The sequence below is a fragment of the Leptonychotes weddellii genome, chromosome 3 (genome assembly GCF_054177405.1).
Source record: "Leptonychotes weddellii isolate Sample4059 chromosome 3, ASM5417740v2, whole genome shotgun sequence".
NCBI lineage: Eukaryota > Metazoa > Chordata > Mammalia > Carnivora > Phocidae > Leptonychotes > Leptonychotes weddellii.
The window spans coordinates 56,633,634-56,647,903 of NC_138371.1; the positions used below are offsets into that span (position 1 = coordinate 56,633,634).

The following is a 14,270-nucleotide window of genomic DNA, read 5'->3' on the forward strand; positions in this document are numbered from 1 at the left end:
GTTTAAAAAACAAGAACTTTCTTTTTAACTGAAACAGTGAAATATGTATAGATGAAGTGAAATGATGTCTGGAATGTGCTTCATTATAATTTGGGGCATGGTGGGAAATAAATAAGATTAGCCCAAGTTAGTGACTACTGAAGACTGATGGAGACATGGAAGTTCATTTCACTTGTCTCTTTACTTCATTATGTGGTTAAAATACTCCATATTCATATTCACCATGATCAAGTGGGATTTATTCCTGGGCTGCAAGGGTGGTTCAGTATCTACAAAACAGTCAATGTGATACACCACATTAATAAAAGAAAGGATAACCATATGATTCTCTCAATAGATACAGAAAAAGCACCTGACAAAATACAGCATCCATTCTTGATAAAAACCCTCAACTAAACAGGGATAGAGGGAACATACCTAAATATCATAAAGGCCATATACGAAAAAGCCACAGCTAATATCCTCAATGGGGGAAAACTGAGAGCTTTTCCTCTACAATCAGGAACAAAACAGCAATGTCCACTCTCTCCATTGTTATTTAACATAGTACTGAAAGTCCTAGCCTCAGCAATAAGACAACAAAAAGAAATAAGAGGCATCCAAACAGGCAGGGAAGAAATCAAACTTTCACTATTGGCAGATGACATGATACTCTATGTAGAAAACCCGAAAGACTTCACCAAAAAATTGCCAGAACTGAAACACAAATTTAGCAAAGTTGCAGGATACAAAATCAACATACAGAAATCCGTTGCATTTGTGTACACCAATAATGAAGCAGCAGAAAGAGAAATCAAGGAATCGATCCCAATATAATTGCACCAAAAACCATAACCTACCTAGGAATAAACCTAACCAAAGAGGTAAAAGATCTGTACTCTGAAAAATATAGAACACTTATGAAAAAAATTGAAGAGGACACAAAGAAATGAAAAAAACATTCCATGCTCATGGATTGGAAGAACAAATACTGTTAAAATGTCTATACTACCCAAAGCAGTCTACATATTTAATACAATCCCTATCAAAATATCAACAGCACTTTTCACATACCTAGAAAAACAATCCTAAAATTTGTATGGAACCACAAAAGACCCCAAATAGCCAAAGCAATCTTTAAAAAGAAAAGCAAAGCTGGAGGCATCACAATTCCGGACTTCCAGCTCTATTACAAAGCTGTCATCATCAAGACAGTATGGTACTGGCACAAAAACAGACACATAGATCAATAGAACAGAATAGAAAACCCAGAAATGGACCCATAACTATATAGTCAACTAATCTTTGACAAAGCAGGAAAGAACACCCAATGGAAAAAAGTCTTTTCAACAAATGGTGTTGGAAAAGCTGAAGAGCAACATGCAAAAGAATGAAACTGGACCACTTTCTTACACCGTCCAAAAAAGTAAATTCAAAATAGATTAAAGACCTAAATGTGAGACCTGAAACCATAAAAATCCTAGAGGAAAACACAGGCAGTAACCTCTTCAACATCAGCTGTAGCAACTTCTTACTAGACATATCTCCTATGGCAAGTGAAACAAAAGCAAAAATGACCTCAACAATATAAAAAGCTTCTGGATAGCAAAGGAACCAATCAACAAAACTAAAAGGCAACTGATGGAATGGGAGAAGTTATTTGCAAATCACATCTGATAAATATCCAAAATCTATAAAGCACTTATCCAATTCAACACCCCAAAAAACAAATAATCCAGTTAAGAAATGGGAAGAAGACATGAAGAGACATTTTCTCAAAGAAGATGTATATATAGATGGCCAACAGATACGTGGGAAGATGCTCAACATCACTCATCATTAGGGAAATGCAAATCAAAACTACAATGAGATATCACCTCACACTGTGAGAATGGCTAAAATTAACAGCACAGGAACAACAGGTGCTGGTGAGGACGCAGAGAAAGGGGAACCTTCTTACACTGTTGGTGGGAATGCAAACTGATGCAGCCACTCTGGAAAAAAGTATGGAGAGTCCTCAAAAAGTTAAAAATAGAACTACCCTATGACCCAGGAATTACACTACTAGGTATTTACTCAAAGGATACAAAAATACTAATTCAAAGGGACACATGTTTATGGCAGCATTATCAATAATAGCCAAATTATGGAAAGAGCCCAAATATCTGATGAATGGATAAGGAAGATGTATGTGTGTGTGTTATAACACACACAATAGAATATTACTTGGCCTTCAAAAAGAATGAAATCTTGCCATTTGCAACAACATGGATAGAGCCAGAGTATATTATGTTAAGAGAAACAGGTTAGAGAAAGACAAATACCATATGATTTCACTTATATGTGGAATTTAAGAGACAAAACAGATGAACACAGGGAAAGGGGGGGAAAAGAGAGGCAAACCATAAGAGACTCTTAACTACAGAGAACAAACTGAGAGTTGATGGAGGGGAGTTGGGTGGGAGATGGGCTAAATGCATGATGGTTTTGTTTTGATGAGCACTGGGTGTTATATGTAAGTGGTGAATCATTTAATTCTACTCCTGAAACTAATATTACACTATATGTTAACTAACTAGAATTTAAATAAAAACTTGAAACAAAAAATAAATAAAACAAAATGTTCCATATTCAAACTTAAAAAGATAAAAGAAAAAGAGAAGGGACAGTTCAAAATAAAGAAAGATGTCAGAAGTGGGGTGCCTGGGTGGCTCAGTCATTAAGCGTCTGCCTTCGGCTCAGGTCATGATCCCAGGGTCCTGGGATCGAGCCCCGCATCAGGCACCCTGCTCGGCGGGAAGCCTGCTTCTCCCTCTCCCACTCCCCCTGCTTGTGTTCCCTCTCTCGCTCTCTCTCTCTGTGTCAAATAAATAAATAAAATCTTTAAAAAAAAAAAAGAAAAGAAAAGAAAGATGTCAGAAGTAAGGAAAACGTAGAGAGGGGTAAAATGCAAGATGTCAGTAGGTGTGTGAGGCTCAGAAAGAAAGTAAGGAAACAGCCGGAGATTTCACCTGCTACAGTTCCCAATTAAAATCACTCTTTAGAGATCTAACGTTTTTTCTTGTTAGTTTCTTATTCATTTCCTTCTATCTATAAAAGATAAAAGAGCTACAATATAGTGGAATTATCTAATTTTAACAAGCTTAGCTAGTGTACAAAATTGTGAAAAGGAGTTAAATGAAGTGACAATTTGGTCAAGGCAACTTTAAAAATATAAAATAATAAATAAATAAATAAAGATTAAAACAACAAAAACAAAATCTCTGCCCTAATGAGGGCGGAGATTTTGTTTTGCTTTGTTTCATACTATGACAGTATCTGGCACCTAGGTTCCCAATAAATATATGTGGAATGAATGAATGAAGGCATAAATAAAACATTACACTGATGATTATAAAGTATTTGGTGAAGAAGTTATAAAAAGTTAAGTTCTGGGGCGCCTGGGTGGCTCAGTTGTTAAGCGTCTGTCTTCAGCTCAGGTCATGATCCCGGAGTCCTAGGATCAAGCCCCCCATCAGGCTCCCTGATCAGCATTCCCCCTGCTTGAGTTCCCTCTCTAGCTGTCTCTCTCTCTGTCAAATAAATAAATAAAATCTTTTAAAAAAAAAAAAAGTTAAGTGGCAAAAATCTAATAGGTCAGTTTTGTCACAGTAGTAGAAAATAGAAATAGCTACAAAACTAGTCAATCAATACTCCCACACATTTCCTTTTTATTTTTTTAAAGATTTATTTACTGGACACAGACAAAGCATGCACGGCGGGACGGGAGGGTGGCGCAGAGGGAGAAGGGGAAAGCAGACTCCCCACTGAGCATAGGGCTTGATCTCATGACCCGAGCCAAAATCAAGAGTTGGACATTTAACCCACTGAGCCACCCAAGTACCCCACACATTTCCTTTGTAGTAGGCATTTCTCGTGACAGCTCTACCCCAATGTCCTATTCAAATGGGGTTTCCCAAATCAATTTTATTTTTAAGCAAGAAAAGTAACAAGAGGAGAAACTAATTTACCAGGCATCATATTAGATCCTTTTGCCTATATTACATTACTTAACCAACACAACAATCCTCTGAAGTCAGTATTATCTCTATAGTTAAAAGAAAGCAACAAACTTGGCCAGATTATGTCAAGCAGGACCTGTATTTGAACTCAGGGGACGCATATCTCTTTCCACTTCACTATACTAATTCAGAGAATAAACACCCTAGAAAAAAATGCTCAGGAGAAATGTGTAAGAATTTTATTTTCTTTTTGCTTCACACAAACTCCTGTTAAAAATGGACTGAATTCAAAAAAAAGAAAATGGATTGAATTCAATGGGACTAGAGTGTGTAAGGGTTATCACATGTTAAAATACTTTAGCATGGGAAAGGATAGAGAACATTCAGACAAATCCTTCAAAAATTTTTCAAAGAAAATTTTTAGGGGCACCTGGGTAGCTCAGTCGCTTAAATGTCTGACTCTTGATTTCAGTTCAGGTCATGATCTCAGGGTGGTGAGATGGAGCCCCATGTCAGGCTCCCCACTCAGTGCAGAGTCTGCTTGAGATTCTCTCCTTCTCCCTCTGCCCCTCCCCCTGCCCATGTGTATGCGCTCTCTAAAATAAATAAAATTAAAAAAAATTTTTTAAATTTCATTGGCAAAGGTATCATTCAGCAGGCTGTTTCAAGAATTACTGCTTCTGGAAAAGTGAAGGGGGGGAAATCGGAGGGGGAGACAAACCATGAGAGACGATGGACTCTGAGAAACAAACTGAGGGTTCTAGAGGGGAAGGGGGTGGGAGGATGGGTTAGCCCGGTGATGGGTATTAAAGAGGGCACGTTCTGCATGGAGCACTGGGTGTTATACGCAAACAATGAATCATGGAACACTACATCAAAAACTAATGATGTAATGTATGGTGATTAACATAACATAAAAAAAAAAAAAAGAATTACTGCTTCTAGTAGCTCAAGAAATAAAGGCAAAACTACCTGAATGTGCCTTATGTAGTTAAAATATTTAAACTGACAATATATCTGGGCTTAAAATGCTTCCCAATTTTAAAACAACTAAATTGTTAAGAAAGCTGAACTCCATTATTGGCCATCTAGCATTGGTAATATACCATCACACTTTAAGGAAAAAGATTGTGTAAACATACAGAGAAACTTCTCTGTTAAGGGCTTCTTCTAACACTCATGTCCAGGAAAGTCAGATATAATCAAGTTTAAAATCCTTGCTATACAGATCTAAATTGATCCTTGCTATTTATATCTATAGTTATATCCAGACAAACATATAACTTTCAATTAATACAGATATTTATTAATATGTTATATATACTTTGGCTCTAAAATAATCCCACTGAAAAATTACTTTGATTTTACCTGAGGATGCTTGTAACAGTACAACCAATCCTGTAGGTCGGTCTTCAGAGGAGGGGCCACTCTGTCCACAAATAACACAATCATATACTGCTTCAGAAACTTGTGGTTCTGCTGTTGTGATCTCCATAGGAATATCATTCTCAGGAGAATCTGAGGGGGCGAAAAAATTACAGCTCTTATTCCTGAGGAGAAAAATCCTTCTTCAATGAAAATATGGAGGAAAAAATCAAGTTCAAATAATTTTGTGCTTCAATACCAATAAAGTTATATAGTAATAAAACTATGGAAAAAAATTAATAACCTTGCTGAAGTAAAATGTTCACTCAGAAAAAAAATGCAGAGTGAATATAATGAAAGATTTTATTTTATTTTTTAAAGATTTTATTTATTTGAGAGACAGTTAGAAAAAGAGAGCATGAGCAGGGGGAGCGGAAGGTAGAGGGAGAAGCAGACGGCCCAATGAGCAGGGAACCCAATGAGGGGCTTGATCCCAGGACCTCAGGACCCCAAGATCATGACCCGAGCCGAAGGGAGACGCTTAACCAACTGAGCCACCCAGGAGCCCCTATAATGATTTTAATTTATATGGTTAAATACACTTCAAATGTTGTATCATTCACAAATAAAAAGTGAAACCAAAACACAGAAGGAAAGGAAATAAGGAGGAGATTGTTTTAATTTTTTTTGAGGCACTTCAGAAGGGAAATTTATAATAACATGGCAACTCCTGGGGGGAAAACGGCATTATTTACTAGGAGATAAAAGAGGAACAAACGATTTCTCCTTTATTTTGAATTCTAATGATTATATCTTAGCAATAATGATAATCAATATATATTTATTTATGTAGGGAAATCATTTAGATATGACCATATATATTAATAAGGCAGAACTATTATAGAATATAACAGTAATCCTCTGGTTTTAATAAATAAAACCAATAATGATATTCAGATAAAGACTCTTAGATCCTATGAAGATCATGATGCTGTCCATAGTGGCAAAGAAATAAGTAGAGGGGACTGGGAAGACCAGAAAAACAGAAGTGATGTGTGACATATTTAAAAAATGGAGGCATATCTAAATAAATTGGTAAAAATACATGAGAGAAATAGAAAAAGAAAGATGTCGAGTTTAGATACATATTAATAAGGATTCATGCAAATAAGCATATCTAATATGTATTAAGAGTTACTGAGAAGAAATGGGGCAGAAACCTAAAAGAGAACTTTGGATGATGCCCAGTATTAATGGAAATAAAAAGAAGCTAATGAAGAAATCAGAGAAAAAAAAAACAATTAACAATAGAATACAATGGAACCAGAACAGAATCAGAACCAGAAAGCTCGATGTCCATGAAAATAAGATGAATGGGTCAAAATGAAAAGATTTCAAAATAAGTACCAGAGGCCATTAAGATTTGACATGTGAGGGGCGCTGGGTGGTTAAGTGGCTACCTTCAGTTCAGGTCATGATCTCAGGCTCCTGGGATGGAGCCCCATGTTGGGCTTCCTGCTCAGCACGGAGTCTGCTTCTCCCTCTGCCTCTGTGCTCTCTCTCTCTCCCTCTCTTTCAAATAAATAAATAAATAAAATCTTAAAAAAAAAAAAGATTTGACATGTGATTCCTCTGTTTTTTTAGGGAGAAAACTTTAGTATAGAAAAGAGGGGATGTAACTGATTGCTCTCAAGTTCAAAGGAAAACGCAGAAATACCTGACTTAAAGTGACACAAAAGAATTGTCTGAGATTAGATGCTAAAGAACTAAAATGTCACTGATGCTATCTCACACACATAGTTTTCCTTTTTTATATCTTGGTACAACCAACTTGAAAACTTCAGGGAAATCCTCATAGCAAAATACATTATCAAAGAAGCTGCTAAGTCACTCTTTCTAGAGTTTTTTAAAGTAAGGCTTGATAATCTTCTATAGTGATACAGGGCTAAAGGCATGAAAATAAAATAGATGACCTCTTTTTCATGCACAGTAAATTTTACTTGAATTCTGATTTTAATAATTACAGACACTAACGTCCCCTTTTGCTTTTACTCAAGAAACTAAAAAGATCATGATTTATTTCTTAAAAGAAGAGGAAAATCACTGCTTCTGTATATTCTATAATGAATTAAAATATATTATCCCCCCAATAAATAAATATATATATATTATTGGTAACTTATGATTGAGTCTATCATTCAGTACCCAATTTCAAAATTTTAGTTTAAATTTTAAAAGGACCTCTGACCAAATTAAATGTAATTATTATTTCTCACCTATACCGACATACAGAAATATTAACAGCATCCTATTCTAAAAGAGTCAAGCTCAGAAGAGAATGTATTATACGTAAATGGTTACATAAAGAACAAAACTAATGCATAGGATTAGGAATAAGGATATTTGTTACTCTTGGAGGCAGTGATGGAGAACATGAGACTGTGACAGAGAACATGAAGGGGATTAGAGGATGCTGGTAATGTTCAATTTCTCAACCCAGATGCTGATTACCAAGAAACACCCAGTTTTTAAAAACTCATATAGCTTGGGGCCCCTGGGTGGCTCAGTTGGTTAAGCGCCTGCCTAGGGTTCAGGTCATGATCCCAAGGTCCTGGGATCGAGTCCTGCATCAGGCTCCTTGCTTTAGCAGGGAGCCTCCTTCTCCTTCTCCCGGTCTTTTTGTCAAATAAATAAATATTTTTAAAAACTCATATAGCTCTATATTCATGATACGTGCATGCACTTTTCTATGTGTATGTTATACTTCAACAAAAAGTTTTTAAGCTCTATTAAATGAACAGCATAACAGGGTATATACTGTAATAAGCATAACAGTAAAGATACTTAATTCTGCCAATCACATGCACACATCAACACCTGTACATATTTTCCACACCAAGAAAAAAAAAATCTAAAAAGGTATGCCCTACAAATTGATGCAATGAAGAGATTACAATGATTCTTTTAGGTAAATTAAAAGAATGAAGACTGATGCAAAACTGACACAGTAATAGTCAAAGATGATAAATCCAAGGGCAACCAGAGACAATTCTAATGTTAAGCGTCTGCCTTCAGCTCAGGTCATGATCCCAGCATCCTGGGATCGAGTCCCACATCGGGCTCCCCGCTCTGCAGGAAGCCTGCTTCTCCCCCTCCCACTCTCCCTGCTTGTGTTCCTCTCTCACTGTGTCTCTCTCTGTCAAATAAATAAAAATCTTTAAAAAAAATAATAAAGAAAATAAAATTTAAACTGTGTTTCTGTTTAAAACTGACACTTGCCCTTTAAAAACAATAGTGCCTATTTTAAGTTACCATAAGGAATATTATTACAATAAAGGCAAAATAAAGCGATAGTTAATTCACCTGTTTGGTTTTACATGCACAGAAAAGAATCTACCTGAATTAAGCAGGTGATTCTTCTGAATATTATTTCAAATTTGCCGAAGTTCTGTTTACAATCAGTTTTAGAATGACTGCAAAATGGCCCCAATTCTCCACTCCTCCCTCCCTGTATCTATGATCTTTGCAATGTGACTTTGAAACTCCTCCCATCAAGATGCAGAATTTATTTCCCCACTCCTTGTATATGAGCTGGTCTTGATTTGCTTTAGCCGGGAGAATAAGGCAGAAGTAACATGCTTTTCCAAGACGAGGGCTCAAATGACCTTGCATGCTTTCTCTCTTCTCTCTTTCTTGCACTCTCCACCATGACACACCTATATGAGAATAAGTCCGGGCTAGCTTGCTTGAGGAGGAGAGCCCAGATGGAGGAGTATCAGGTTGTCCCATCAGTTCGGCTCAGTCCCAATCAGCTAAATAGCAGATCTCAACCAACCAGTTAAACCTTTCACAGAAAAGTCTGGTCCAAATTAAAACTACCAGCCAACCCACTAACTCAGGAGAAATAATAAATAGCTGTTGTTTTAAATCACTAAATTTGGGGATGCTTTGCTACATAGTAACTGCTAACTGACAAAATTTCTGCTGTATGTTTAACCAACTGAGACACCCAGGCGCCCCATTTCTGCTGTATGTTAATTACAGTATGTAAACTCTCAAAAGAATTGAAGAACTCTGCCTTACTAAGATATGTGAATCATGAAAGCTAATATTTAAAGCGATAAAAGTGTTTCCATTCAGGTATTTTCGGATTTAAGGGATTAAAAATCATTTTCCAACGGCAGCATTTTAACACTTATTTATTCAACTACTCATTTTAATATCACCAAACTGAAAAGCTTCAGTATTCATGAATATTACAATTCCACTTCAAGAGTTTACATTGTTATGCAAAATTTCTAATACTGGTTTAAATTGCTTAAAATCTATTTTCACATACAATTAATCTTTGGTTAAAAATAGCTTTACCTTTACTTTTACCTTTGACATGAATTCCTGGATTAATTTAAACTAAAATAAGTATTTGTAAAACCATCAAAAATCTTCTTGGTGCATGCTTTGTCTTTGCGTTTACGGAGTTTTCTTGGATGAACAGAAGAAAGGAAAGATAAATGATGTAGGGAAGATATATTTAGTGCCCTCAAAATTATGACATATTTTTGTTTGAAAGCATTAGGCCTCCTCTAGGGAACAGTCAACTGCAAAACACTAGTATCACAAGGTGAAATGTGGTTTGCAGCCCAGTGGTAGGCACAGAGAATTTTCTTTATTGCATAAACTGATCTAAAATTTTAAACATTTTATTTGTTTTAAAAATATACAATACACTTTAATTTTTAACTACAACTGAGTACTTGCTAGTAACCCACTAGGTGAGTTACTATTCATAAACTAGGCACACTATTAGAGTTTACTGTCTTCTACTAAGAAGTCTGACTGCCCTGTGACACCTGCCACAATGGCAAACTCTCACTGCACAATATCATTAATTCGGGTAAGGACGTACAGTATTGTCCTGAGTTGGCCATCATTTTTATTACCATCATTCTTGCTTTCCTCTTCTTTTTTTTTACTTGGCAAAAAATAATCTCATTTTAAAATAATTTTAGATTTGCAGGGAAGTTTTCAAGCTACTACAAAGAGTTCTCATATACCCCATACCCAGTTTCCTTTTACATCTTGCATTAGGTGGTATGGTTGTCACAATGAACTAATATTGGTATATTATTGATCCATTTTTTTTGGTGAAATGTTGATACATTAACTACAGTCTGTATTTCCTTCAGATTTCCTTAGTTTCTACCTAACGTCCTTCTTCTATTCCAGAATCCCATCCGGGATACCATATTACATTCAGCTGTCATGTCTCCTTAAGCTTCTCTTGGCTGTGACAGTTTTTCAGACTTTCCTTGTTTTTGATAACCTTGACAGTTTTGAGGAGTACTGGCCAGGTGTTTTGTAGAATGTTCCTTAATAGTAACTCGTCTAATGTTTTTCTCGAGATTAGTCCTAGGTTATGGGTTTTAGGGAGGAAGACCACTGAGGTAAAGTACCATTCGCATCACACCATTTCAAAGGCACATAATATCAACATGACATCGCCGTTGGTATTTACCTAGGTCATCTGGTGAAGGTAGTGTTTGCCAACTTTCTCTACTGTAACATTACTCCACCCACCCCCCACCCCCGCCTTCCACACTGTACTTTTTGGAATGAAGTCACAAAGCACAGCCTATACTTAAGGAGTCAGGAGTTATTCCACTTGCTTGAGGGTGAATTATCTACATAAATTGTTTGGAATTCTTCTGCATGGGGAATTTGTCTATTCTTCCTCATTTATTTATTCAATCATTTATATAAGTATGAATTCAGGATATTTATTTTATACTCAGGGTTATAATCTGATACTATTTATTTTCTTGCATAAATTATTCCAGTTTGGCCACTGGGAGCCCTTTCAGTATCTAACTCTAATCTATTACCACATGAATGATTCCAGCCTTCTCCTCTTGCTTATCTATTACCTCTCACTCCAACAGTGAGAAATCTGGCTCCCGTTATCCACCAACCATTTACCTAAATGTTCAGTATATAAGGATAGTGGTTTCTGAATAGTAAACACATACTGCCACAGGAGACATGTTATCAACTAGAGTATAGTGCTTATGTGTAGTTCCCTTTGTCTTCAGTATTATAGACTCCTCTAATTTCTAAAGTTACTTACCCTAAATGAGGTTGTTTCATGTATTTGTAATATAGATTCTCTTGTCACATTCTGTAGTCCATCCTGGGACCTCCAACCTCCTAAATGACTTTTTAAACTTGCATACATTAAAATTCACTCTTCCTGTTATAAAATTTTGATAAATGCATAGTGTTATGTATCCAACTGTACAGTCTCATACAGAATAATTTCACTGCTCTAAAAGATACCTTGTGTTTCACTTGTTTAAGCCCGTTCCCCAACTCTGGCAACCACTTATTTGTTCACTATCTCTACAGTTTTGGCCTTTTCACAATGTTGTATAAATGGAAACATACAGTATATAGCCTGTTCAGACTGACTATTTTAATTAAGCAATATGCATTTAAGATTCATCCATGTCTTAGCACGGCCTGATAGTTCATTCCTTTTTATTGCTGAATAGTACTCCATTATATGAATGTACCATTATTTGTATATCCATTCATCTATTGCAAAACATCTTGGCGGGGCGCCTAGGTGGCTCAGTCATTAAGCATCTGCCTTCAGCTCAGGTCATGATCCCAGGGTCCTGGGATCGAGCCCCACATCAGGCTCCCTGCTTGGTGGGAAGCCTGTTTCTCTCTCTTCCACTCCCCCTGCTTGTGTTCCCTCTCTTGCTGTGTCTCTCTCTGTCAAATAAATAAAAAAATCTTGGCTACTTCCAGTGGCTACTTCCAGTTTTGAGAGATTGCAACTGAAGTTTCTATAAACACTCATGTGCAGATTCTTGTGTGGACCTATATTTTTACATCAATTGGGTAAATATCTAACAGCATGATGGCTGAAATTTAGCTTTGTAAGAAAATGTCAAACTCTTAAACCCAAAAATTCTAAGAGAAAGAACTTTTTGTACTTTTAGTACTTTTAACTGGCAACACATAGAAAAAATATGAGTTAAATGTCACATTTACATCACTATAACTAGATCTTTATAAATTTTGGTTAATATGTATTAAAACCATATATAAACACTTATCTCTACCTAGTGGCTATCAAAGAGTAGATATATATAGTGATATTCCAATTTCAGAAACGTAGGTTGACTATTTACTGCAGCACTGTTAGTTACAGCAGAATAAAAAAAAAAAAAAAAAACCTGAAAATAAAGTGAATGTCCAATAATAAAGACATGGCTGAGTAAATTACTTCCTTATGGACTATTATGGGCTTTTCCTAACTGTCCCCAAATAAAGAAAAGAAACACTAAATTAGAGCAATGGTTCTCAACTTTGGCTGCACATTAGAATCAGCTGCTAACTCTCAAAAGATTGCTATGCCTGAACCCCATTCCCAAAGACTCTTCTTTAATTAGTCTGTAGTGGAGTCTAGGCACAGATATTACCTTAAGGAGGCTATCATGATTCTAATGTGCACCAAGGTTGAGAACTGCTGAATCAGAACTACTGGTAAAGACTCATTTGGTAAAGTAAACAATGACCAAAAACAAGGAAGGAAGAAAGCGGAAGAGGGGGAGGGAGGAAGAGAGGGAGAAGATTAAATGAACATATAATAACAGTATGTTTGTATATGATTATACGAATATAGAGAAAAACAGAATACACAAACCAAGTTGTAATCACAGGTCATGGAAGAAAAAGAAAAAGAACACAAATTAAAAGCATGTATATTAATCCCATTCATGTAACACTGCATGCATGTGCACACACGTGTGCATAATGAAATCTGGGATAAAAAGAGATCTACATATACTATATATAATTTTCAGGGATATTCATAATATATTGTTTTTTTTAAAAAAGGAAGCAAAGTACACAGCCTTATGTACAGTATAACTTTATTTCAGAAAAAACATGTATTCATATGAAGCAAGAAAGCCTGTTTACAATAGTTTATTCCAGAGGGGGGAGGTTAAGAGGAAAACAGGAAGAGATGATTAGCTTTGCTTTCATATAGTTTTATATGATGTATTATGCACATTATTATGTTTTTAAAAAATGTTCTGGCTTGGTACAAGTGTGTGCCTTATTTATAGAATAACCAAAACATAACTTTTATTTATGGGTTTCAGTTTTTGAAGCACACCACATCAAAGATAACTGACATAAAATGTCAGACCTACCCCCATAACTATATGGTCAATTAATCTTCAACAAAGCAGGAAAGAATACACAATGAAAAAAGATGGTGTCTTCAACAAATGGTGTTGGGAAAACTGGACAGCAACATGCAAGAATGAAACTGGACCACTTTCTTATACAATACACAGAAATAAATTCAAAATGGATTAAAGACCTAAATGTGAGACATGAAGCTTTTAAAATCCTAGAGGAGAACACAGGCCATAGCACTGGCCTTTGGCATTGGCTGTAGTAACTTCTTACTAGGTATGTGTCTTGAAGCAAGGGAAACAAAAACAAAAATAAAACTATTGGGACTACATCAAAATAAAAAGCTTCTGCACAGCGAAAGAAACAACAAAACTAAAAGACAACCTACAGAATGGGAAAAGATATTTGCAAATGACATATCTGATAAAGGGTCAGTATCCAAAATATATAAAGAACTTAGCCAACTCAATATCCAAAAAACAAATAATTCAATTAAAAAACAGGCAGAAGAGTGCTGTGAACTGTGTAAGACTGTTGAATCACAGACCTATAGCTCTGAAACAAATAATACATTATATGTTAAAAAAAAAAAAAAGAAGAAGAAGATAGCAGGAAGGGAAAAATGAAAGGGGGGAAATCGGAGGGGGAGACGAACCATGAGAGACTATGGACTCTGAGAAACAAACTGAGGGTTCTAGAGGGGAGAGGGTG

At 35.9% G+C, this 14,270-nt stretch overlaps 1 protein-coding gene across 9 annotated transcripts in view; it reads right to left on the reverse strand.

Annotated features, from left to right (window-relative positions):
• UBR3 (ubiquitin protein ligase E3 component n-recognin 3) overlaps positions 1 to 14,270 on the reverse strand; it is a 230,448-nt gene that overhangs the window by 99,774 nt on the left and 116,404 nt on the right. For all 9 annotated transcript variants that reach the window (XM_081814231.1, XM_081814223.1, XM_081814224.1 and 6 more), the window contains one exon: positions 5,349 to 5,498. In XM_081814231.1, the coding sequence (XP_081670357.1) occupies positions 5,349 to 5,498 (150 nt within the window). The remainder of the gene's footprint in view (positions 1 to 5,348; positions 5,499 to 14,270) is intronic.